The sequence below is a fragment of the Sprattus sprattus genome (genome assembly GCF_963457725.1).
Source record: "Sprattus sprattus genome assembly, chromosome: 6".
In the NCBI taxonomy this organism is placed as follows: Eukaryota; Metazoa; Chordata; class Actinopteri; order Clupeiformes; family Clupeidae; genus Sprattus; species Sprattus sprattus.
Window position 1 is genome coordinate 29454468 of NC_137925.1, and position 24102 is coordinate 29478569.

Here is a 24102-nt window from a genome sequence, read left to right on the forward strand (position 1 = left end):
AAGGGGCAGGAACATTTGAGCAAGGACAGCTTCTCATTGGCGGATGACAGTTCGAGCCATGGGCGCACTTCACTTGCGCCCCCAGCCAATGAAAGGGTTTCTTATATATCATCCTGACAGGACTGTCCAATCAGAGACCTTTTGTGATTCCCTCACATCAGATATAAATATCACATATCTACAGGAGCAGCATAGCATAGCTTCATCTGAGAGTATGGCGAGTGAGAACTCTATTGTAGCTATTCACGGAACACCATTCAATCGACGATCGGATGTCGATAAAAAGAAACTAAAAGAAATGGGACCTGAGCGTCCGGATTTAAAACTTGAACAGATAAGCACTGACCGCGGAAGAACCTACAAGCGGAGCTTCTCCTCCAGCCTTTATGCTAACCGGAGCTGGTTAGCGAGCTGTGCAGTGAGTAATGCGTTTTTTTGTTTCCCCTGACTGTTGTTCCAAAGTCCTGGGACTGAAACACTCTGGACTGCAACGGGGGTGAGGGAACTAGCTAAAGCACTTCACCCAGAAATGTACGAAGCACGAATCTTGACGCTGCCATATTAACCTCTTTCATGTGAATGTGTGGGCATTTGTTTTATTCTGTAAACCTCTAAAACCCAACCCAATGTTTCCCAACCATTCTGCTTTGAACCTCTTATGCCCAAAGTTACAGTTTGTTGATATATGTTATTGGATAGTGTTGAGCACTGTGTGTTCTTGAAATAAAGCTTTGTTTTTTGGAATATTGTACGAAAGACTCGCATGTAGCTCCCTCAGTTAAGATTGACAGTTAGATATCGATACATTTCATTCGTAGCCAATTCAGTGGCAGTAATAGTTAAGTAGTTAAACATACTGAGTGCCTAGTTTACCAATCATCATTGTTTCAATACGTATGCGAGGCATTGTGTGCGATCCTGATAAAAGTGAGTGTGTTTCATGAAGTTATAGTGTTTGCAGTGTCATGTAGTGAAATAGATGATGGCAAATTTAAAGGAAAGGAAGAATGCTGTGGTTGTCATGAGTGTTCTTACAGACACTGCCCGAGCAATACGACCAAGCAACCTATAAGCAGAAATATACAGTCCTTTAACCTCAATAACAAATATTCTACTCAAAACCTCTGTTTTCTTCTCATTGTGGAGTGCTATTTAAACCGCGCCGCCCAACTGCGCCCCCCCTCAAAAAAATGTCACCAGCCGCCACTGTACGCTACACGTATGCTGTCAGGGCAAACATATTGTAGGTCTTAACTGAAACTCTCGACCGTTATTGTTAGCTGGCTGCTAACACTTTAAATGAAGATCCAATAGAACACATAGTAGCTATAGATGCAATAAAATGTATTCAACCCCCCATTGCACATTAGCTTTATTGGCAAAATATACCATTTCTCAGCTGTTTGCAATAAACTAATTACACAAGAAGTAGTTTAATGAAACAATTTTTTTTACAAATTCAACACAAAATGCTACTTTTAATGACTTTAGTGAATTTACTGCAGTCTCAAAATTATTCAACCCCTTCATGTCAATCATCTTCAGTACTTAGTAAAGCACCCTTTTGCTGTTATGACCTGCTGCAAATGTGATGCATAACCAGACACCAGCTTCTGACAGCGTTCCTGAGGAATCTTAGCCCATTCCTCATGGGCAATGGCCTCCAGTTCAGTGATATTCTTTGGTGTGCGTTTTGCAACCGCCTTCTTCAAATCCCACCAGAGATTTTCGATGGGGTTCAAATCAGGCGACTGTGACGGCCACTCTAGAACCTTCCATTTCTTCTTCTGAAACCAAGCCTTGGTGGACTTTGAGGTATGCTTGGGATCATTGTCCTGTTAGAAGGTCCAATGACGCCCAAGCTTCAGCTCCATCACAGACGGCATGACGTTTCTCCCTAAGATTTCCTGAAACTTGACTGAATCCATCGTGCCCTCCACACGCTGCAGGTTTCCAGTGCCAGAGGCAGCAAAGCAGCCCCAGAGCATCACTGACCCACCGCCATGCTTCACTGTAGGCAGGGTGTTCTTTTCAGCATATGCTTCATTCTTCTTCCTCCAGACATAACGCTGACCCATAGTCCCGAAAAGTTCCAGTTTTGTCTCATCGCTCCACAGAACAGAATTCCAAAACTTTGGTGGCTTATTTAAATGGTTTACAGCATATTGGAGCCGACTTTTCTGGGTTCTGGACAGTTATACAAGGGATAAACTGTCGTGCTTCTAATGTTGCATATTAAATTCGTTGGACCATCTTATTCTATTGTCAAATGATTTTGAGCTTGTAAAACAAAGAAAGCGGTTTGTTCACTTGGATTCCATGACAACGTTATTTCTATTGAGATTAATAAAGCCTCCCGAACATTTTGGAGAATGTATTTTGGACTAGAATGTAAAATATCCAAACGTGATGCGCTAAATATTAATAATCTAAATGTATTTAGTAACACATTTGTAACTTTGGCACTAGGTATGGAATTGAAAACATTTAGATGACATCTTTGCTGAAATGTTAAATGTGGACATACAGCCGCGGAAAAAATTAAGAGACCACATACAAAAAAATCAGTTTCTTTGGTTTAACAATTAATTGGTATGTGTTAAAGTAAAATGAGCATTTTAGTTTTATTCTATAATAATCTATTCTATATATTGTCGTTTAGAGCATTTATTTGCAGAAGAATGACAAATTGGTCAAAATAGCCAAAAAGATGCAGTGTTTTTAGATCTTGAATAATGCAAAGAAAACAAGTTCTTATTCATTTTTAAACAACACAATACTATTTTAATAACTTAGGAAGAGGTTAGAAATCAATATTTGGTGGAATGTCCTTGATTTACAATCACATCTTTCATGTGTCTTGGCATGCTCCCCACCAGTCTTTCACTTTGCTGTTGGGTGACTTTATACTACTCCTGGCGCAAAAATTCAAGCAGCTCGGCTTTGTTTGATTGCTTGTGACCTTCCATCTTCCTCTTGACTACATTCCAGAGGTTTTTAATGGGATTCAGGTCTCGAGATTGGGCTAGCCATGACAGGGTCCTGATGTGGTTGTCCTTGATCCAAACCTTCACAGACCTGGCTGTATGGCATGGAGCACTGCCTGCTGGAAAAAATACTCCTCAGAGTTGGGGAACATTGTCAGAGCACACCATGTGTTGGGCAAAGCTGAAAATTTGACTCATCAGAGAAGATGACTTTAGAAGATGACCTCCAGCCCTCTTTTGTTCAATCCTTATGGCCTTTTTCAAACCTCAGCCAGGCAAAGTACAAGATTGTCCTGGAAGAAAATCTTGCTTCCTTTTGCCCTGACAATGTTCCCCAAACCTGAGGAGGGTTTTTTCCAGAAGAACAATGCTCCATGCCACACAGCCAGGTCAGTGAAGGTGTGGATTAAGGACCACCAGATCAGGTTCCTGTCATGGCCAGCCCAATGGACCCTTCCGCAAACTCCGCCCCCCTTAGCAACGGTTGCTATATCAGTCAAGCATTCACGTTTCCCAGGTTCTCAGCATTGGTATGAATGGCGTGGCAACATGTTTTCAACCGTGTCAATTTCAGCTCTACCCAAAGAAATCACAAGCATTTTTTGGAAAAACGGCAAGATCTCAGATCGAAGCAGGCAAAAGGGTCTGCAATATGCTTATATAGGCTACAACCACGACACTACATGCCGTGTTTGTAGACAGACAAATGCTAAGGCTAACAGGTTCATTCCAGCTATGTTTATTTGTTCTATTATCTACACAGTCGCCGCTACGCAAACATGTAAGGTGGTAAAACTGAATCGTATTTTAAGCAAGGGTTTTCTCACGTTTTCGATGCAGTGGGCAGATTTTAGCGACATAGCTTCTTGGAACAAAGTAGGTGCTTCTGTTTACGTTGCTGACATTCAGCTGATGGGGCGGTCGTCCACATTGTTTGATCCACAGCAGGCATTTCTCTCTCTGGGTCTTGGGTTTCGGGAAGGGATAAAATGTTACCCCTCCCTCCAGCCTTTTTGGATATCGGCTGTCAGAATTACAATTCAATTCAATTCAATTTTATTTTATTTGCATAGCGCCATAACAATACAATTGCCTCTCTGCGCTTAACAGAGCCCAGAGCCTGAACCCCCTTAGTGCATGCACAACGGCAACAGGGGCAAGGAAAAACTCCCTGTTAGGCAGGAAGAAACCTTAAGCAGAACCACGGCACATAAGGGGGGACCCATCTGCTTGAGGTCGGCCGGGTGGAGACAGGAAGGTGGGACGGGGGGAAGGGGGGAAGGGGAAGGGTTGTGTGGCAGAAGGGGAAAGGAAGCAACAGGGGCAATACACAGCCAGCATTTGGTCACTGGACATATGTGTACATACATCTGGTGGTAAATACATGATACAGACATGACCAGATTACTGTGCCAATAGGGTTACTGTTACAGGGGTAGGGGATGTAGGGACAGAGAAACATTTCGGTGGAGGCAATAATGTATATTGTACATAGATGCTAGCATAGGGTATTGGGTAGAGTAGGTGTACGGCAATGCAGTGGCGGTGGGTGCGGTTGGCCGAGGGTTTCTCTAGGTAGACCAGGTAGAGAGACTACGTGCAGAGTGGTGGGGGTGGGGAGGGAAAGTTCCACTTCCATCAGCGATTGGAACACGCCTGGCTCCGGGGAGGCAGTGGACCTTGCAGGGGCCGCTTGTTGGAGGGGGGGTGTGGACATCTCGAACCATGGAGCTGCCACACTTACAATTCACAATTACACACTCCATAAGCGCAACGTTTCATTTTCTCTTCTCAAGCAGACGTCTCTCTCATTGACTTCCATTTATCAAAATGGCTCGCTTGACTGAGGTCCCGAGCTTAGTAACGAATGCTATGCTATGATTGATCAGTTACCGTTTTGGGGAGTGGTCGCGGAAGGGTCCATTCCCAGAACTGAATCCCATTAAAAACCTCTGGAATGTGATCAAGAGGAAGATGGAAGGTCACAAGCCATCAAACAAATCCGGGCTGCTTGAATTTTTGCGCCAGGAGTAATATAAAGTCACCCAACAGCAATGTGAAAGACTGGTGGAGAGCATGCCAAGACACATGAAAGCTGTGATTTTAAATCAAGGTTATTCCACCAAATATTGATTTCTGAACTCTTCCTCAGTTAAAACATTAGTATTGTGTTGTTTAAAAATGAATAAAAAACGAATGAAAAAATATTTGCATTATTCAAGATCTGGAAAAACTGCATCTTTTTAGTTTTTTTTGACTAATTGTCATTCTTCTGCAAATAAATGCTCTAAATGACAATATAATTATTTAAAAATTGGTAGGAATGTTGCCAGTAGGTTATAGAATAAAACAAAAATGTTTATTTTACTTTAACACATACTAATAAATAGTAAAACCAGAGAAACTGATAATTTCGAAGTGGTCTTTTTATTTTTTCCGCAGCTATATATCCCAGTGACAGGGCAATAGCCTGATGCATAAAATGCAAGAGCAGCAGTGACCAGTAGCATATATGCAAGAGCAGCAGTGGCCAGTAGCCTATATGAAAGAGCAGCAGTGACCAGTAGCCTATATGAAAGAGCAGCAGTGACCAGTAGCCTATATGAAAGAGCAGCGTGACCAGTAGCCTATATGCAAGAGCAGCAGTGACCAGTAGCCTATAAGAAAGAGCAGCAGTGACCAGTAGCCTATAAGAAAGAGCAGCAGTGACAAGTAGCCTATATGAAAGAGCAGCAGTGACCAGTAGCCTATATGAAAGAGCAGCGTGACCAGTAGCCTATATGCAAGAGCAGCAGTGACCAGTAGCCTATAAGAAAGAGCAGCAGTGACCAGTAGCCTATATGCAAGAGCAGCAGTGACCAGCAGCCTATAAGAAAGAGCAGCAGTGACAAGTAGCCTATATGAAAGAGCAGCAGTGACCAGTAGCCTATATGAAAGAGCAGCAGTGACCAGTAGCCTATACGAAGAGCAGCAGTGACCAGTAGCCTATAAGAAAGAGCAGCAGTGACCAGTAGCCTATACGAAGAGCAGCAGTGACCAGTAGCCTATACGAAGAGCAGCAGTGACCAGTAGCCTATACGAAGAGCAGCAGTGACCAGTAGCCTATACGAAGAGCAGCAGTGACCAGTAGCCTATAAGAAAGAGCAGCAGTGACCAGTAGCCTATACGAAGAGCAGCAGTGACCAGTAGCCTACAAGAAAGAGCAGCAGTGACCAGTAGCCTATATGAAAGAGCAGCAGTGACCAGTAGCCTATATGAAAGAGCAGCATGACCAGTAGCCTATATGAAAGAGCAGCAGTGACCAGTAGCCTATATGAAAGAGCAGCAGTGACCAGTAGCCTATATGAAAGAGCAGCAGTGACCAGTAGCCTATATGAAAGAGCAGCATGACCAGTAGCCTATATGAAAGAGCAGCATGACCAGTAGCCTATATGAAAGAGCAGCAGTGACCAGTAGCCTATACGAAGAGCAGCCTATATAAAAAGGGGAATGTATAAGATATGGGAGGTAGCAAACTACAAGGTGTGGCCTTGAGTTCAGACAGAAATAAAAACTCAACCAAAACACACAAAAACGTAAGATGTTTACTGGAGCTACTGCAACAGGCTGTCAACTAGTAGCGTTATACCAAGCTTAAATTACAAAAATAAATGTTTTTGTCAAACATGTTATGGACCTGCACAAGTGGAAAGTGAATTCTAAAGATTCCTAATGTCACTGTTTTATCCTGTAATGCTGCACAGATCTTATGACACACAAGAGGGGAGCGGCAAGATGGGAGAACTCAAAAAAAGAAGGTCTGATAACTTCCAAGGTACTTTTATTATATTCTATTCTATTATATTAACATTTATACATTGCCCTAAATGAGTGTTTTGTTTCTTAGGGACAGGTCATTTTGATGTGGGCCAAGTTACAATCGTCCATCATTCTGACTGACGAGGGCGCAGCAGCGAATAATTGGATGCTTTTCAACTTAATTTATACACTTTTGAAAAATAAAATGATTTGTATTAAGATTTTAAATGAGTATGCTCTTTTAATCATATTGCATCTTTGCTGTAAACTCTTTTGTCTATCTGTTGTTTACCTGTTAAGTACAGGAGGCTACTATACAATATTTATATATGAAATCCTAACATTTATACATTATTTATTTAATGCCCCAAATGTATATTGCTCTATACACTTTTGAAAAATAAAATGATTTGTATTAAGATTTTAAATGTTTATGCTCTTTTAATCATATTGCACCTTTGCTGTAAAATCTTTCGTCTATCTGCTGTTTGCTTGTTCTGAGGGGAGGAGGCTGCTATACAATACACTTATACTTACCAGTATTATGACCATGGCTACTCCAGCAGCATAACACGCCATGTCACAAAGCTCATACCATCAGTTCACTAGAATCAAATGGCCTCCACTCTCACCAGGGGGGTATTCCACGTACGTGGTTTAGTGACAAACCTGGATTTGTTAACTCAGAGAAAGTGGTAAACCTCCTAACAGAAGAGATCTCTGAAGTTGGTTTGCTAGGAGAAAGAACCAATGGGGGTTCGTTTATTAGGAGGTTTTCCACTAACTCCGAGTTAACTTATCCAGGTTTGTCACTAAACCACGTACCACGTATACCCCCCATATCTCAATCCAATAGAGCATAGCTGGGACATGGTGGAACAGGGGATATGCATCATGAAGATGCCCACAAATCAGCAGCAACTCCAAATATAGACCTCTACTGTATATAGAGCAGAGTTAATATTTACAGCCGCGCGCAAATGTATTCAACCCCCTTGAAAGTCATTATTTTCTTTATTTTAAGATACTTGCATGGAACACTAGGAGCGGAAGCTGCACCTTGACAAACATTCTGATCAAGCTCACTGGTATGTAGGTAAAGGGCTATAAGGATTAGAGGAGATCTAACAGTGTATTCTTCTTTTTGAATAAGGTTCCCCATCCCTGTTAAAACAATGCACCACATTTACAATGTAACATTGTTTATTAGTATTTGATAGAGTCTATTAATGTACTGTACACTGATATACATTCACAAACATAATCAGGGAATTTCAGAAGGTTTGTGCTGGATTCCTGCTTGTGTCCCTCTGGAGTCTGTACTGATGAAGCCAGGTTATATGTTGTCGAAGAACGTCAGTCCATTGTGGCATAGCACCAATGCCACTTAGCTTGCCCAGACTGTGTGACAGCACTTCATATCCCTTCAGCCCATATAAATTGTGATCCTGATCTGGGTCATCATCCAGAAGATACAATTCACCAGCATGGACATCTGACAAGTTGGCGTAGAAGCGATCTGGCTGGAAACCCACCCACAGCGTGTAACGATACTGACTGCACCGTATAGAGTAGCCCAGTACTCGCACCTCCTTAAAATGGGGCTGATCTGAGTTGAGCTGGGGAGTGTCTGCTGGCCGTGGGCACTGGCTAAACGCCATTTCCTCCTCACTCACGTAGGTCTCAGGTCTGTAGAAAGTGTACGCTCGGTTTTCACCCTCAGTACAAAGATTAACATGGCTGCCAGGTTGGGGACATTGATGGGGTGCACGCAGACCTGCCAGATGAGAGATGGTGGGAAACAAATCCACCAGCTCCACAACAGACTTCACAACCTGGCCTGTTGAAGAAGAACAATGGAAGATTATAAGATTACATTGGTTTATTGATAAGTATATTAATGCACGTTATTTTGCACACGGTGAGCCCACTTGTAAACTCTGCTTGAATTTTTAAATAAAGGAAAAACTTTCTAATAATGTCCCACTCTTTGTACACCATAGGGACCCTTTCAAATGAGTGGGCTCAGCTGACTCAGGCACACCTAGTGCTGAAAGGTGGACAAAATCAAACATACGGTCGCAGAATCTCCACAGACAAACATTTGCAAGAAGATCTGCTGCAAATCCAAGTGACTTGTCGGACTATTGTTTTGAGTTGACATTTTTCCAAAAAGTTCGTCCAGCTAATGTCTTCCCTTCTAGGTTTGCATTGGTTATCTGGTGGTTATCTGGTAAGTGCCATCATTGTAAAGATGAAATATTCAGGAGCACTGAACAGCTAAGCTGCAATGTGAAAAATCACAGAACAGTTGAGTGCTGAGATGAATGCTAAGATGCATAGCATGCTATAATCAGAACACTTAGTCTTTCTAACTATGGCCGGATCATAAAAAATGTATCATCCAGTACCAAATTCATAGTCCTGAAAAGTGTCCCTTGACCACCATATGTACAAAATATGTAACAAAAATGAAAGGTGTACTGCATAACACATTTTCATTCACGCTCGGTCTATGGCTATCTCTAGCTTAGGGAACCATCTTAACAGTTGCAGCTGCTAGTGTGTGTTAATATGAACTCGTGTTAATATGAATCATATCCAAGGAATCCAGTTATAACTAGAACTACATGGCATTTAGTTTTACGTGACATGATGAGGTAATGTTGAATAAGCTGCAGTTTATAAACAGGTGTGGTCAATACACAGGTTTGTTTCATGAAATTACATAAAACCATGTATTGCGGTTTACATAAGGTGCAGTTAATAGTCGGAGAAGCATGGTATGCTTTTCAAAGCACTTGATATAGTGCGAAGAGCATCACATTTGATATAGTGAGTAGAGCATTACATTTGATATAGTGGGTAGAGCATCACATGTGTTTACCTGAGATGAATTGGCTGTCTGGCTCCTGAAACACATCCACATAAGGGAAGGTCTTTTCTCCCCATCCTTGGCTGACTGATGTGAGCCCTGGCACGTACACCAAGAGAGGCACACGCGTGGCCACATCAAAGGTGCTGTACTTGGCCCACTCGCCATGCTCACCTAGGGACCATCCTGCAGCACAAGAAAACACAACAGGGCAGAAAAGACAGAATCAGTCAGTAGAACTTAGTAGTATTGCTTTTTTTTTTCTTCAGTGCAGAAAATGACAAGAAAATATAATCAGATACGGTGAAAACGAAAGGCAACTAATGTCTCCAGGCAGGCCCATAACCCTAACCTGGTCCATGCCCAGGAGTTTACATGACTGCATCACAGGACAGCAGACTCCCAAATACATCCAATTATCTGTGGAGGATCTGGGAGAGTACAGGAGTACCGGATACACCTCTTCACACAGTGTGGAGAAGTCAATCATGAGTAAATATTTCTAACCATCACATAAGGAGATCTGTGAGTTGTGTAGGCTAACATGTTTGTGGTGGCGTGGTGGTCTGTAAAATAATCTTCTCTTCACATTCCCTTGTGTTAGGATGGGGAGAGATGCAAACAGCCTCTGTCTGCATATTCATGGTTCAAAGCCATTAGCTCTCCTACTGATACCTTATTTACTTTAGTGACAGTATGGCCTACAAGTTACATTTTAGTTATAGTTTCATATGAGAATGAGGTCAAAAAAGGGAGTGAAAGAGAGAAAGAAATTAAATAGATTAAGACATTCCACATAGAGATAGAAGATAAACAGAGATGGAAAAAAATAGAAATAAATAAACAGACAGTGATAGAGCTCGGATTTATATTAAGCTTCAGAAACATGGATACAAATTAACTCATCCCTTACACCCAAAGATGTACATTAAAAGGAATGCAAATGACTCACTGTGGCAGATAGAGCACCAAACAGCACCATTCCACCACCCCAACATCTGCACCCTCTACTGGGTTCCATCAGGGGTTGTACCGGGCTCAATCAGGGTTAGGTTCACAGTGGAACACACAAGGCTCTCAATTTTGTAAAACCTAGTACTCACCGTGATCAGATGTAAAAACCACAATGGTGTTTTCAGCAAAGCCATGTTCATCCAAAGCATTTAAGAGCTTGCCCACCTGGGCATCCACGTAGGACACTGAGGAGAAGTAGTATTGGCGGATCTGAAGCTGTGAAAAAGAAAAAGGCTATACAATGTAATTCCATTTTGATATTTAATTGTCCTCAGTAAAAGTTTGGACCCAAAGAGATCTTAAATAGGGCCCAGGTTGAAGTCTTTAATATATGTTGACTGCACCGCCCTCCACAGCACATCATACCTGGAAGTCCTTTGAAATAGGTCCATATGGGAAACTGATGTTCAGAGCTTTCACATCCTCTCGTTCACGGATATCAGTCCAGGGATTGTAGGCCACACTAGGAAGGCCTTTTGGAACATCAGGGTCAGCAGGTAAAGTCATTTTATCAAGAGGATAAAGCTTCACAAATTCCTGGACACAGACATAAGACTGCCTTAGTTTCACAAACAAGACAAACAACCTGGGGGAACAAACATAGAAAGAGCCATTTACAATATATTGTTATCAGAAAATATAGCTGTACAGTTGAATGAACAAACCTTGCAAATGCAAAGACCCTTTTGTTTCTGTTATAACCAATTTCACTCAGAATATGTGATTTCACCTATTTTTAAGTTGTACCATCAGCTGAAAGACTCTTTTGCTATGGAAAAAAAAGAACTAAGAACCTAAACTAAGAGAAAAGCTCCATTGCTATCGTCAATCAATCAAAAAAATAAAGAACTATGTGGAATGGACTACGCATGAAATATCAACGGAACATACTCCCCACAAACCAAGGTTTTTCACAGAGTTTTAAAAATGCATCCGTATGATTCGGTTTAACATCAGAAATCTCCTTACCATCATCCGTAAGACAAAGATTAGACTTCCAAAACATACAGTATTTTTACAAATAAAAGATAAGCAACATTTAAATGACTTGATCAAATTCCTCTGGGGGACCCACAGCCTTACGAACATGGACTTTATGTCTGAGGGCCTAAAGCCTGGAAGGCCTTGCTAAGGCAGTGCAGTTTAAAAGCTAATGTATTTGATCTAAGAGCTAATGTAATATTGGAATATTTTGATTCCGTGAGAAATAGGGAATGAGGGAATACATACCTGAGGAATTCTAAATGGTATGTGTGGTTTATAGAATCCGACTGCCAAGAAAAATGGACTTTCAGACTTGTTCATTAACTTTAACAACCGTATGGCCTCCTCAGTATTCTCAATGTCCGGCAAGGTGCCGAGTGGCATTTCAGTCACATTGACGGCACAAAGAAGGTTTTCATGCAGTTTGCCATCTCTGCCTTTGCAAACCTAGGGAAGACAACAACTAAATAAGAATCATGCCCTAGATGAGGAAGAAGTAAAAAGTTATTTTCATATTTATTTTTATGAAACTGCAAATTCACTGCATGTTCATTTTATCCACTGACTTTTCCTCAGCAGTTTTCCATAGCTCAATATTAATTACTGACAACACAATTACATTCTAAAAACAGGGAAGCGGGTCTAAACATCTGGACAAGCCTGACACTGACCTTCCTCCTTTCATAATGGAAAGAGGGAGGATGATACGGAGGCACAGACCAGCTGTACGGGTAGTCATCCGAGTGGTTGGACACAATGCCTTCAGGATAAGCACACAAAGCAGGGGGTTTTCAAGCAGCCAAACACAAAAACACACAACAACAAACACACAACACACAACACAAAATGCAGTGGAGAAATGTTTGAAACAAAACAAAACGTACTGGGGGTACTAAATGGGGTAAAACACACTAAAGTAGCATGCATAGGAAAGTATAAAGCAAATATTATTAAACTCAGTGAGGAGCCAAAACATTATGACCACCTACAGATAAAGTGAATAATGTTGATTAACGAAGAACCATGACTCTTGCCAGGTTGGGGTCATATTAGATGGTAAACACACAGTTGAGTCTTGACCTCAACAAGCTGGAACTGGGTTAAATGGACAGTGACCCTGACAAGGTTCAAATCATTATAGCCAGATGGCTAGGTTGGAGAATCTCTAGATGGTCTGTATAAAACACATGAACATAGAAAGTGGGGACGCTGTGGTTCTGGTGTTTAGCTAGCAGCAGAGGTAGTCACATAGCTGAATCTACATCTGTTTAAAAGGAAGAGCTGGCAGGCGTGGGACGCGGCCCAGTAGCTAACCCAAACGAAGCAAGATTCTATATGTCAACATAAGCATTACCCTGTTGAACATGATGCACAGCAAGTTTGCTTGAGTATGAACATTGCTATAAATGTACAGAGTCAGAGTTGGCAAACACCAAGTTCATGACATATTCTCCAGCTCTGACTTTGATGTGTTCGAGCCAAATGTAAACACAATCTATGGTGATGATTTATCAGTGGATCTGCTGGGTATCAATAATTATTTATAATTTCTTCACGTTAATTTTGACACACTTCTTCGGGCATCTTCTTATGCATTTAAAAAGGTTTCTAACCTTTGATATAGTCAAGGTCTCTGTTAAATATGTTCCTCGCTCATCGAATACTATGTAAACATTGATTGAAGGCAAGTTGAATATATAATATATAACTAAGACCGAGAGATATATTTCAGTGTTTAAAAATCTTAAAACACACTGTGGTAGTATTATGCTGGCTTTGCTTGGTTTAGTGTAAACAAAAAAAGGGGCAATGCTTGTGCCAGGTCAGCAAGGCACAAGATTAATGTGTCAAATAAGGCATCACATCCAGCGACTGGGGTTGTGTAGCAGCAAACTGGTCAGAGTGCATGCCAATCCCTGTCCGCCATTGAAAAGTGCATACAAAGCATTGTTCACTGTTGTTAGGTTTTGAAACTGCATAACCTAGACTACAAATACATAAGATTATTACCAAAGCAATGACACTACAAGACGAAAAATCCCATTAACTATCTATTTGTCAACATCAGCAAAACAAGGTTGGGGCGAACAGATCTGCCCCCTGTGAAGTGAATTACCAAATGAGCCGTAGTAAGGTTGCTGCCATCTCCAGTCACATTAGAACAGACAAACCAAGAGAAGGCTGCCCTCTCCAGTCACATTAGAACAGACAAACCAAGAGAAGGCTGCCCTCTCCAGTCACATTAGAACAGACAAACCAAGAGAAGGCTGCCCTCTCCAATCACATTAGAACAGACAAACCAAGAGAAGGCTCTCCAGTCACATTAGAACAGACAAACCAAGAGAAGGCTGCCCTCTCCAGTCACATTAGAACAGACAAACCAAGAGAACGCTTTGGCCACTGATGTTTCCGATAAGTTGCAACCTCCTTGCAAAATAAAAAAAATGAATTGGCTGATCACCATCATGTGTCTGACAAACAAAATCAGACTTTCTATTCATTGCCACTACTGAGGATGTGACTAAGGCTTTGGAGGGCGGAGCTCAGACTTAAGCCTCATGGAGAAATGAAACATGATTGGATACAATCTGTTATCTCCCAGCACTGTCTCTAATAGAAGTAGGGAGTGGGCAGATTTCAGGACTTAACAAAAAAACAATTATAAATACTTCCATTTCCATCCAATACATTCTGATAATCTATTTGATTAAAACAAAAAGATCCTGTTTTAGTATATGTTTTATATGAACTTTACTACTAGACATTTTGGCAGACAAGTTTTTTATATAATTTTTTTCTTATTAATTTTGCCAGGCAAAAAGCAGCAATTACCAGAATGGAAAGACTGCTATGGATCCCTTCAGAGATACTGTAGTCCAGTACAGTCCCATGTTAAAGACCAACAGCACACTAATGGTGGTCAGAATGTTTTCGCTCATCAGTGTATATCCAAATATGACAGATGCTTTTGACCAAAGTGACAAACCAACCATATTAATGAACATTTTGACATTAATAATAATAGAAATAATATTTATAAATACGAGCATTATCATAAATATGATAAATGGGAGAATGGAGAAACAGGTGAGATATAAAGAAAATGCAAACACACTGGCATGAGCTCCCAAAATACACCATTCAAAATACAGAAATGTAACTTCAACTACTTGCTGAGCTCATCCACTTGGTAGGAAGATGTTCATTCAAGACAAAAACACTCTACATAACAAATATGCTTTTGTAAACAAAATTGTTTTATATATATATATATATATTATTTTCATCTCGTTGTCTGATTTAATATGACATTACATTATTTGTCAAGTGTACTTCACCAACAAGAAACTTTAAAACAAACTATTGTGCCCTTCACAGTGTTGCTCCATGTGAAACATTGTCTGACATTCAGACATCTATGGCAATGTGTGAAAAATCTCCATTATCCAATGTATTCATTGAGCACAGAAGTATATCATACTGCAGCTGATTCCTAACAAGGACATTCTGTGACTAAACGAGAGGATGACGGAGTCACTTGTAGCACTCCAAAGATTATTATATACAATATTATTAACATAAAACCTGGCTGGAATTTCTCGAAATGAACATAAAACATCTACAAGGGCTAAATGTAGCATCTCGCACTGTGAGAGAAAATGTGTGGAGCGGCCCTGTGTTCGGATCCGCTACAACAAAATGGAATGGATTGATTCCTCTTTGGCCCATGCTACGCCTACGACACTGGAAGAGGAGTAGCGTTGTGCGGATGCCAGTTATCTTACTTGTATCATGAATGTAACCAACACATGCTAGAACCCTAAAAAAAACACGCTGGTCTGGTAAACTAGGGTGTGAAATGATCTCATGGTTTTAAAATGGTCCGTGTTATCGTGTCGCCAGCTGTAATATTCAGGGGTGCAGGTTAGTGAAAGCTTGAAGGAGTATTACATTTAGGTAATGCTTTAAAGATTAGATATGTGTTGACCCGTTGAAAACAAATGCAGACACCGCCACAACCATAGACATATAGAATTACGTCTATGGCCACAACTACCACCTGCAGAAATGTTAATAGGTTCACATTCAAATCCATGTTATGCCAAATCAATATGCCTTGTAGGGCCATTTGAAGTGTGTTTTTGAGCCAACACTGACCAAGCAAACAAGCTAGCTGACTAATATTAGTCTGACTAACATCAGCCATTTTACGTGAATTATAAAATGGTCTGTTTTATCTTGCTGTGATACTAGGGGTGTAAACTTTTATTTATGTGATTAAGTTATGTTAGTGGACAGACACATTTTCAGTGTATCAACTGGCTTCTTAGCTAAATTCATTCACCAACACTGTGCTGGGCAGTCAGGCCGTTCTAATCATATAAATCATCAATACGATATCAAGTGTATTAAAATGTCAGTTTATTCAAGCAGACTTTTCTTTGTCGCACAGTAGGCCTGAGTGATAAAACAACAGCGATACCCATCGCTATACATTTCTTTAAATGTGTTCCTCGTATACTCTGTATTTCATGACTGTAGTAATTATAACGATTTGTATTTGTTTGTGTATGCTAGTCTGTGTCTTTGAAAATAATAAAAACAAATGGGCTAAGCCTAATTCAAGTCAAATGAATTCACTCAAATTCATCCAGCAGGTATAAACACGTTGTTTGTTTGGTTTTAAAATCATAGAGTTCAAGTAGTGTTTTTTTACCAAGTAATAATTACGGCCCTAATTCGTATGGCAAATGAAGATCGACAATCTATTCAGTTTCCTTAGTCGCTCAAAACCAGGTTAATCTGGGCGCTCAGAATGACAGTGCACGGATATTCCTTTTTATTCTAAAAGCTACAGTGCATTCCCTGATACAATGTGAAGATGATAAAGAGATAATTTACCCGGGTGAAAAATCTTTCCAACAGACATGGTAGTATACCCATGGCTTTTGAAATACTGAGGGAGCGTAGTGTAGTTGCCTGAATGGACTCTCCAGTAGAAATTAGAGTTGTCAAACAATTTCGTGGTGTCCGGTCTTCGACTTGTTAATATTGACGTTCGACTGGGTCCACATAAAGCTTGCTAGAAAGATAAACGTGACTCAGATACAGTCTTTTGTGACATGATTTCATCTGTGGGAGTTCTCGCGTAGGCTACTCACCTGAGCGTATGCGTTGAAAAACACGTTGCTTTTTGATGCAAGTTGATCAATATTTGGCGATTTTACGAGTGGATCTGAGTAGCAGCCCAGTGACGGTCGCATGTCATCGGCCATTATGTAAATAACATTGAGCTTGTCTGAAAAAAATTGAATACATAACTAGTTGATTGAAATAAAACAAACAAAACAATGACGCGCTTGACACGTGGACATAACTTTCGTTATATTTACCTCGTGCTACGACTCCAAGTAAACATAAGCCCATGTATATTACGAAAACACATGACAGCATCATCATCTTCAACAGCACTGTTCTAAATGTATTCTCAGTTCCTCCTTTGAGGTGCTCATTTCCAACCTCTTCCTAAAATCTACTCTGACCTCTTCTTCTAGTGTTTTATTGGAGCTCACTCTCTTAGACCAGTACTGCCCTCTACTGCATATTTCCATCCATCAGTGAGACAAAATGTGTGTTAAGGATATCTGAAAGGTGTGAAAGTTCTTAATTTCACTGTTGGGTGACAGAGACATTTTCCAAGAGAAATTCCACCAAAAGTACTTGTATTAAATGTGTATAAAGGAAACCCTTATTAGTACTATATTTACCAGATAGTTGGTTGGTCAATAACCAACTATCTGTTCAAATGTTTTAAATACTGTTGTAGCAAAACGAAGTACTTCAATTCTTAAAGTTTCTACTTCAATTATGGCAGGTGACCGTACGCGATGAACTGAAGTTTATTCAATCTTGCAGACTCCCATCCAATTCGGTGGTCCAAGATCAGTGCACTTACTTTTTATACTACAGTTCTGTCACTATGCTTTTCCAATCAAAAACCAAACGCTTAGCAAAGTTGAGCCAATTCTTCTCACTTATTGCCTAAATACATTTCTGCTACAACGATGACTTGTAAGAGCAGGTGTGTGTCCTTGTCTGTGTAAACTCTAATGACTGTTTTTGGAACGTCGCCTGTCCTTGATTAATCTTCAACCCATATGAAAGAAAGGAAGACCCTTTAATTAATACTTGGCTGTCCCTGACAGCCTGCACCTGTAGAAACTGCACTGTCATGATTTTAGAAAACAGGCCTCTCTGCCTGACCTGACACCTGTCTCTGCACGTAGGGCTCTCTGCCTGACCTTACATGACACTTGTTTTTGCAAAAATGCTCCATGTTCACCACACCACTGTTTTATAACCATTGTATTTTTCTACAATACATTAGAGTCATATATGTGTCATTGGTCTAATCTCCGAGTCTACTTCAGGAGCATTACGAGAACTTTTAGAACTTGTTCAAAATAGTAGTCAAAGTAGGCCTTTAAAAACAGTGATTTAGTTATTTAAGGATGCAATTAGAGGTGTTCTATTCCACTCATCTGAGGGGGAAATTATTTCAGTTCTTTGTGGATAGCAGGAAATGTGACAAATACAACAAAACAAATAAATCAAATGGAGGGATACGTACTTTTCCCTAATTATGTGGAAACAGCAACTTTTCTAAGTATGATAACTTTCTAGATATATATTTCTATTGACATATTTTCCATCATTTTAATAGCACATCTCACAGGCATACATGTTAACAAGAATGATGAGGAACAGTGCAGCTTGTTAGCTTTTTGTGTCACTCGAATCCTGAGTGTTCACAGATTGCTGCTTCTTCTCAATTCCTGTTGCACACATCATTCGGCTCTTGACTTTCTTGTTGGACGTCATAATGAGGAAGGGGCTGAGGGAAGCATAACAGGAGGAGAACCACACTCGCATGTCCGCCACCACAGGGGGGACCTGTTCCACTGTCAGCATGTAGATCCAGATCACATTGTCTATGCCAAAGAACACCGTGTATAATGTGACTAGTGTGATCACCGTCTTTGCTGCACGTGTTTCCATGCCTGCAGCACCCTGACTACGTTGTATAGTGCGTGCCTTTCGGGCGTGCTGATGGAGGACCACCAATATGTAACCACTGGAGCCCAGCATGAGCCCAACAAACACAAAGTCCCGAACTGATACAGCTATTCCATTAATAACATATGATAGGTTATCACGGAAGTCCACATAACAGAAGCCAAGGTTGAGCGTGAAAGCTGGCACCGTGCCGTTTCGTGGTGCAATGGAGAAGAAAGGTGCAGCTATGCACACAGCCATGTTGATGAACCAGAGGACAGCAAATGTTGGAAAGACAAGGCCAGGGAGCCTGGTCTTCAGTCTGTCCCAGCTAGGCCCAGCTGGCGCCAGCATGAGAGCCTGGAAGACACTGAGCATGCAGGTGATACAGACGGAGAGGGCGCGGGCAATACGGTACGAGTAGATCACCACCTTGCAGCCAGCATCATTCAGTAGGTTACTTAAGCCAAAGACAGACATGGTCTGTGGAACACAACGTGTCAGCAGTAACATCAAGTCGGTAAAGGCCAGATGGCACAGGATGATGTCCACAGGGAGCACGTGTGGTTCTAGGAACACAATGTGAGCGTAAGCCACCAGCACTAGAACATTCCCCAGAACGCCCAAACCTGTCTGCAAGAGGAAGGACACTCCCTTGATGGACATGCACAGGTCCATAGCAACCGACCCAGAAGACCTATACAACAGAGATGAAAACAGACATTTTTTAAGTAAACTGTAAGTAATAAATGCTTTTAATTTACTGTGATCTGTAAATGGGTTCTAAACTGTGCTTAATTAAAGTTCTGATATAGTTCTAGTGCCTACCTGTGACTCCTGCAGATTCTCCTTTGACAAAAGCAGAGTCTCATTTTATAGTCTGTAGCACACTATGGGGAATAAAGGGTTCAGGAACAAGTGTGGAAAACAAATGATGATTGACAATTAAAAAACAAGGACATAGTGGAGAGATGGTGCAGCAGCTATGGTTACGTCTGTGTGTGTGTGTGTGTGTGTGTGTGTGTGTGTGTGTGTGTGTGTGTGTGTGTGTGTGTGTGTGTGTGTGTGTGTGTGTGTTGTGTGTGTGTGTGTGTGTGTGTGTGTGTGTGTGTGTGTGTGTGTGTGTGTGTGTGTGTGTGTGTGTGTGTGTGTGTGTGTGTGTGATGGGGATTAGTGGCAATACAGTAGAACATACCTCACCACTCTTACATAGGACCCTGTACTTCATTAAGAACAATCTCCTGGAAAAAAAGTAGATACGATGACTGAATGTTAAGCATTTAAAAATAACTTTATTTGCTAAACAATAACTCCAAACTACATGAAAGGTAACATCAAGGCCTCTGGTTTGCTGGTGGGGGAGAGACTGGGGTGAGATGATTCAGTGGGTAAGATGACAGACCACCTGTATCTGGGCAACCATACACAATGTTGGCCATATGACCCTTTATTTAGTTTGTATTTTTCATTTTACTCTGGAAAGAAAAATCAAAACATGTGGATGACTTGGTAATGCCAAGCAATTACAGACTTGTGAGCGGGCACAGGAAAGGACTCTGGAAACAGGAAACCGCTTGTGGACAGGCGCAATGGAAACAGGAACCACCTCATTGACAGGAACCACCTTGTGAACTGGTGCCACCTATGGAGTTGAGCCAGATCCAGAACCACCATTCCCTTCGTCACTTTCAGGCACGTTTGTGCACTGCAGATTTAGACAGGGGAAATGCCACTGAGTCTGCCATGGAAACAGTTTATGGCAAATTACTGGGTGAACTTGAAGGGACCAAGGGATAGCGCCACCTGTAGGTACAATAGGTACCACAGTGACAGTTACCACTAATTACATCTCAAATAGTTTGTGAGCCAAATGTGGCACATGAATCAGTTCTTAGCACATTGTTTGTTAGTGCAGCTGGACATCTACTCCTGTGGCAGACTAGTGGCAGCGAGTGTTAAGATTTCTTGCCTAGTCTAAGAGTGGCATATGACGTTTTTGGATTTGGCCTGATATTATTCTGGGTTCAACTAATATTGCAAAGATTGCCAACAGTACTATGCTCACATGGGGCACCACTATACGGGACAAGCCTTACATGGCCACCAGAATAATGTAGGCACAAGTGTTGGGAAAGTTCACTTTCTAGATCATGGGTCGGGAACCTATATGGCTGGCTCTTTTGCTGACGGCCGGTGTTGTACCCGATTCAGCACCCCCGTCAGAATATGCACCCCCTTGACGCACCACTCGCAGTTCGCCTAAATAAACGCAGGGAAAATACTATAATACTATACTACGATTTCATTATTTGTGAAAGAGATGGAAGAGAAGAACACAAGTGATTACAGTCTTTAGAACTGTTCTAAAGAGTACAAACAACCAATGTTTTTCTATGCACCCCCTTGACGCACCACCCGCTTGATCGGAAAGGAAAGCAGGTCGCCTAAATAAACGCATGGGAAAATACTATACTACGATTTCATTATTTGTGAAAGAGATGGAAGAGAAGAACACAAGTGATTACAGTCTTTAGAACTGTTCTAAAGAGTACAAACAACCGATGTTTTTCTTCCAAAAGCCTCGGATAATAGCGAACGCAAAAGAACACCTTTTTGTTCTGTGGAAATATATAGCCTACCCCAGCCATGACTACAAAATGAATTAATGTAATTTTGAATGAGCAAGTTGAATGAATTTGACACGATGTTTCACAAGACTAAATAACGAAATGCAGTTTAGTATCTAACAGGAAGTGCAAATAAGCAGAAAGTGCAGAATATGTGCATATGAATGGCAGTGGTATATACATAATGAGATAGTATAAGATACAGTATGATACAGTACTCTGCTTACTCATACTAGTCGCATGTCTGTACTCTGAAAAGCATTTGATGATCGGATCAACAGAATTCTTTTAAAGGGGGGGTGCATATCACGACAGGCCAATTTCATACCATGCAGAATAAGCACCCCCTGTTCAATTCTACTAGGAAGGTGTCACATGCATGAAACTCACTGTGCTTACTCATACTAGTCCCATGTCTGTACTCTGAAAAGCATTTGATGATCGGATCAACAGAATTCTTTTAAAGGGGGGGGTGCATATCACGACAGGCCTATTTTCACACCAGTCAGAATAAGCACCCCCTGTTCAATTCTACTAGGAAGGTGGCACATGCATGAAACTCACTCTGCTTACTCATACTAAAGGGGGGGTGGGGGAGGGGGGTGGTACTTATTCTGACCGGTGTGAAAATAGGCCTGTCGTGATATGCACCCCCCCTTTAAAAGAATTCTGTTGACCCCAACATCAAATGATTTTCAGAGTACAGACATAGGACTAGTATGAGTAAGCAGAGTGAGTTTCATGCATGTGACACCTTCCTAGTAGAATTGAACAGGGGGTGCTTATTCTGACTTGTGTGAAAATAGGCCTGTCGTGATATGCACCCCCCCCTTTAAAAGAATTCTGTTGATCCGATCATCAAATGCTTTTCAGAGTACAGACATGGGACTAGTATGAGTAAGCACAGTGAGTTTCATGCATGTGACACCTTCCTAGTAGAATTGAACAGGGGGTGCTTATTCTGCATGGTATGAAATTGGCCTGTCGTGATATGCACCCCCCCCCCCCCCCCCCCCCCCCCCTTTAAAAGAATTCTGTTGATCCGATCATCAAATGCTTTTCAGAGTACAGACATGCGACTAGTATGAGTAAGCAGAGTACTGTATCATACTGTATCTTATACTATCTCATTATGTATATACCACTGCCATTCATATGCACATATTCTGCACTTTCTGCTTATTTGCACTTCCTGTTAGATACTAAACTGCATTTCGTTATTTAGTCTTGTGAAACACCGTGTCAAATTCATTCAACTTGCTCATTCAAAATTACATTAATTCATTTTGTAGTCATGGCTGGGGTAGGCTATATATTTCCACAGAACAAAAAGGTGTTCTTTTGCGTTCGCTATTATCCGAGGCTTTTGGAAGAAAAACATCGGTTGTTTGTACTCTTTAGAACAGTTCTAAAGACTGTAATCACTTGTGTTCTTCTCTTCCATCTCTTTCACAAATAATGAAATCGTAGTATAGTATTTTCCCATGCGTTTATTTAGGCGACCTGCTTTCCTTTCCGATCAAGCGAGTGGTGCGTCAAGGGGGTGCATAGAAAAACATCGGTTGTTTGTACTCTTTAGAACAGTTCTAAAGACTGTAATCACTTGTGTTCTTCTCTTCCATCTCTTTCACAAATAATGAAATCGTAGTATAGTATTTTCCCTGCGTTTGTTTAGGCGAACTGCGAGTGGTGCGTCAAGGGGGTGCATATTCTGACGGGGGTGCTGAATCGGGTACAACACCGGGGCTCTCGGACGAAATGGGTTGGAGAAAAATACGGAGAAAAAAGACGTGTAATCAAGGGATCAGCCTAGGCCTAGTAGAAGGCTTAAATAACAGTCAATACTAGTTATATTAAAATGACAAGGCTTCGTGGCAAATACGTAGGTCTATCTGAGTTATTTAATTTAACTTTCCACCTCACTTGACTCCGTAACCATAGCCTGCAAAATATTGTTACATTCGCGGCAGCCATGCCACTATCTAACAAAATCACAGATTTCCCTACAAAGTTCAAAGTTCAAAGTACTTTATTTGTCATTGCCACAAAGACAACGAGACAGTAGAGGCAACCAGACTTCTTACACAGCTAAATAATAATAAATAACAATGAATAAATAGATTCATAAATATCATACATAAAATAATAATAATAATAAAATTTCCATAATAATAATAATACATTTCCATCAACGAGAAAACTTCCATTGTTAAAGTTGATAGGCTAGAGAAAAATATCGAAAAGGAACGTATTGTGCATCCCTGGTGTTTCTATCGGCGATTTCGAAATAGAGGTTGCTGACCTGACCTCGTCTGGCATCTGGATGGGCAAGTTCAAATCACTGAACGATCAGCTGGAAGGAATCGCACGTCAGCGAGCACAGCTTGCGAGCGAACACAAGTGGACTGACATGGGAAAGCTTCCATCTCAAGACGAACTGCTTGGAAAAACTTGGAATGAACTGCCCATTAGGCTACATATCGCACATTGCAATATGTTAGTATTCCTGTACATATCGCACATTGAAATATGTTAGTAGGCTATTGCTGTGTTACCCATGTTCGGTTCCACTTATCCATGCGAGAAATCTTTCTCACATATGAAACATAAAGACGAACCTGAGCTCGTGTTTAAATGACGAAAGCCTCAATGCTTGCATGAAGCTTCACCTCACTGAATATGAGCCATACTACAAGGCCATCAGCAAGTCTATGCAGCACCAGAAGTCGCATTAATCTCTGGTAGGCCTAATGTTCAATTT

General features: G+C 41.1%; 2 protein-coding genes across 2 annotated transcripts; both read right to left on the reverse strand.

Moving 5' to 3' along the window:
- Positions 1-8012: 8012 nt before the first annotated feature.
- ids (iduronate 2-sulfatase) lies at positions 8013-17148 on the reverse strand. The gene is made up of 9 exons (XM_080840534.1): positions 17052-17148; positions 16821-16957; positions 16561-16741; positions 12330-12418; positions 11905-12105; positions 11041-11211; positions 10764-10890; positions 9673-9846; positions 8013-8625 (listed from the first exon to the last, which is right to left on the reverse strand). Exons 1-9 carry the CDS (start codon positions 17116-17118, stop codon positions 8060-8062), a joined length of 1713 nt encoding a protein of 570 aa, XP_080696660.1. The 5' UTR covers positions 17119-17148; the 3' UTR covers positions 8013-8059.
- A 1287-nt stretch (positions 17149-18435) lies between these two features.
- ora1 (olfactory receptor class A related 1) lies at positions 18436-19392 on the reverse strand (the record flags this gene model as incomplete). Its single annotated transcript, XM_080840932.1, has 1 exon — positions 18436-19392. One exon carries the CDS (start codon positions 19390-19392, stop codon positions 18436-18438), a length of 957 nt encoding a protein of 318 aa, XP_080697058.1.
- Positions 19393-24102: the final 4710 nt, after the last annotated feature.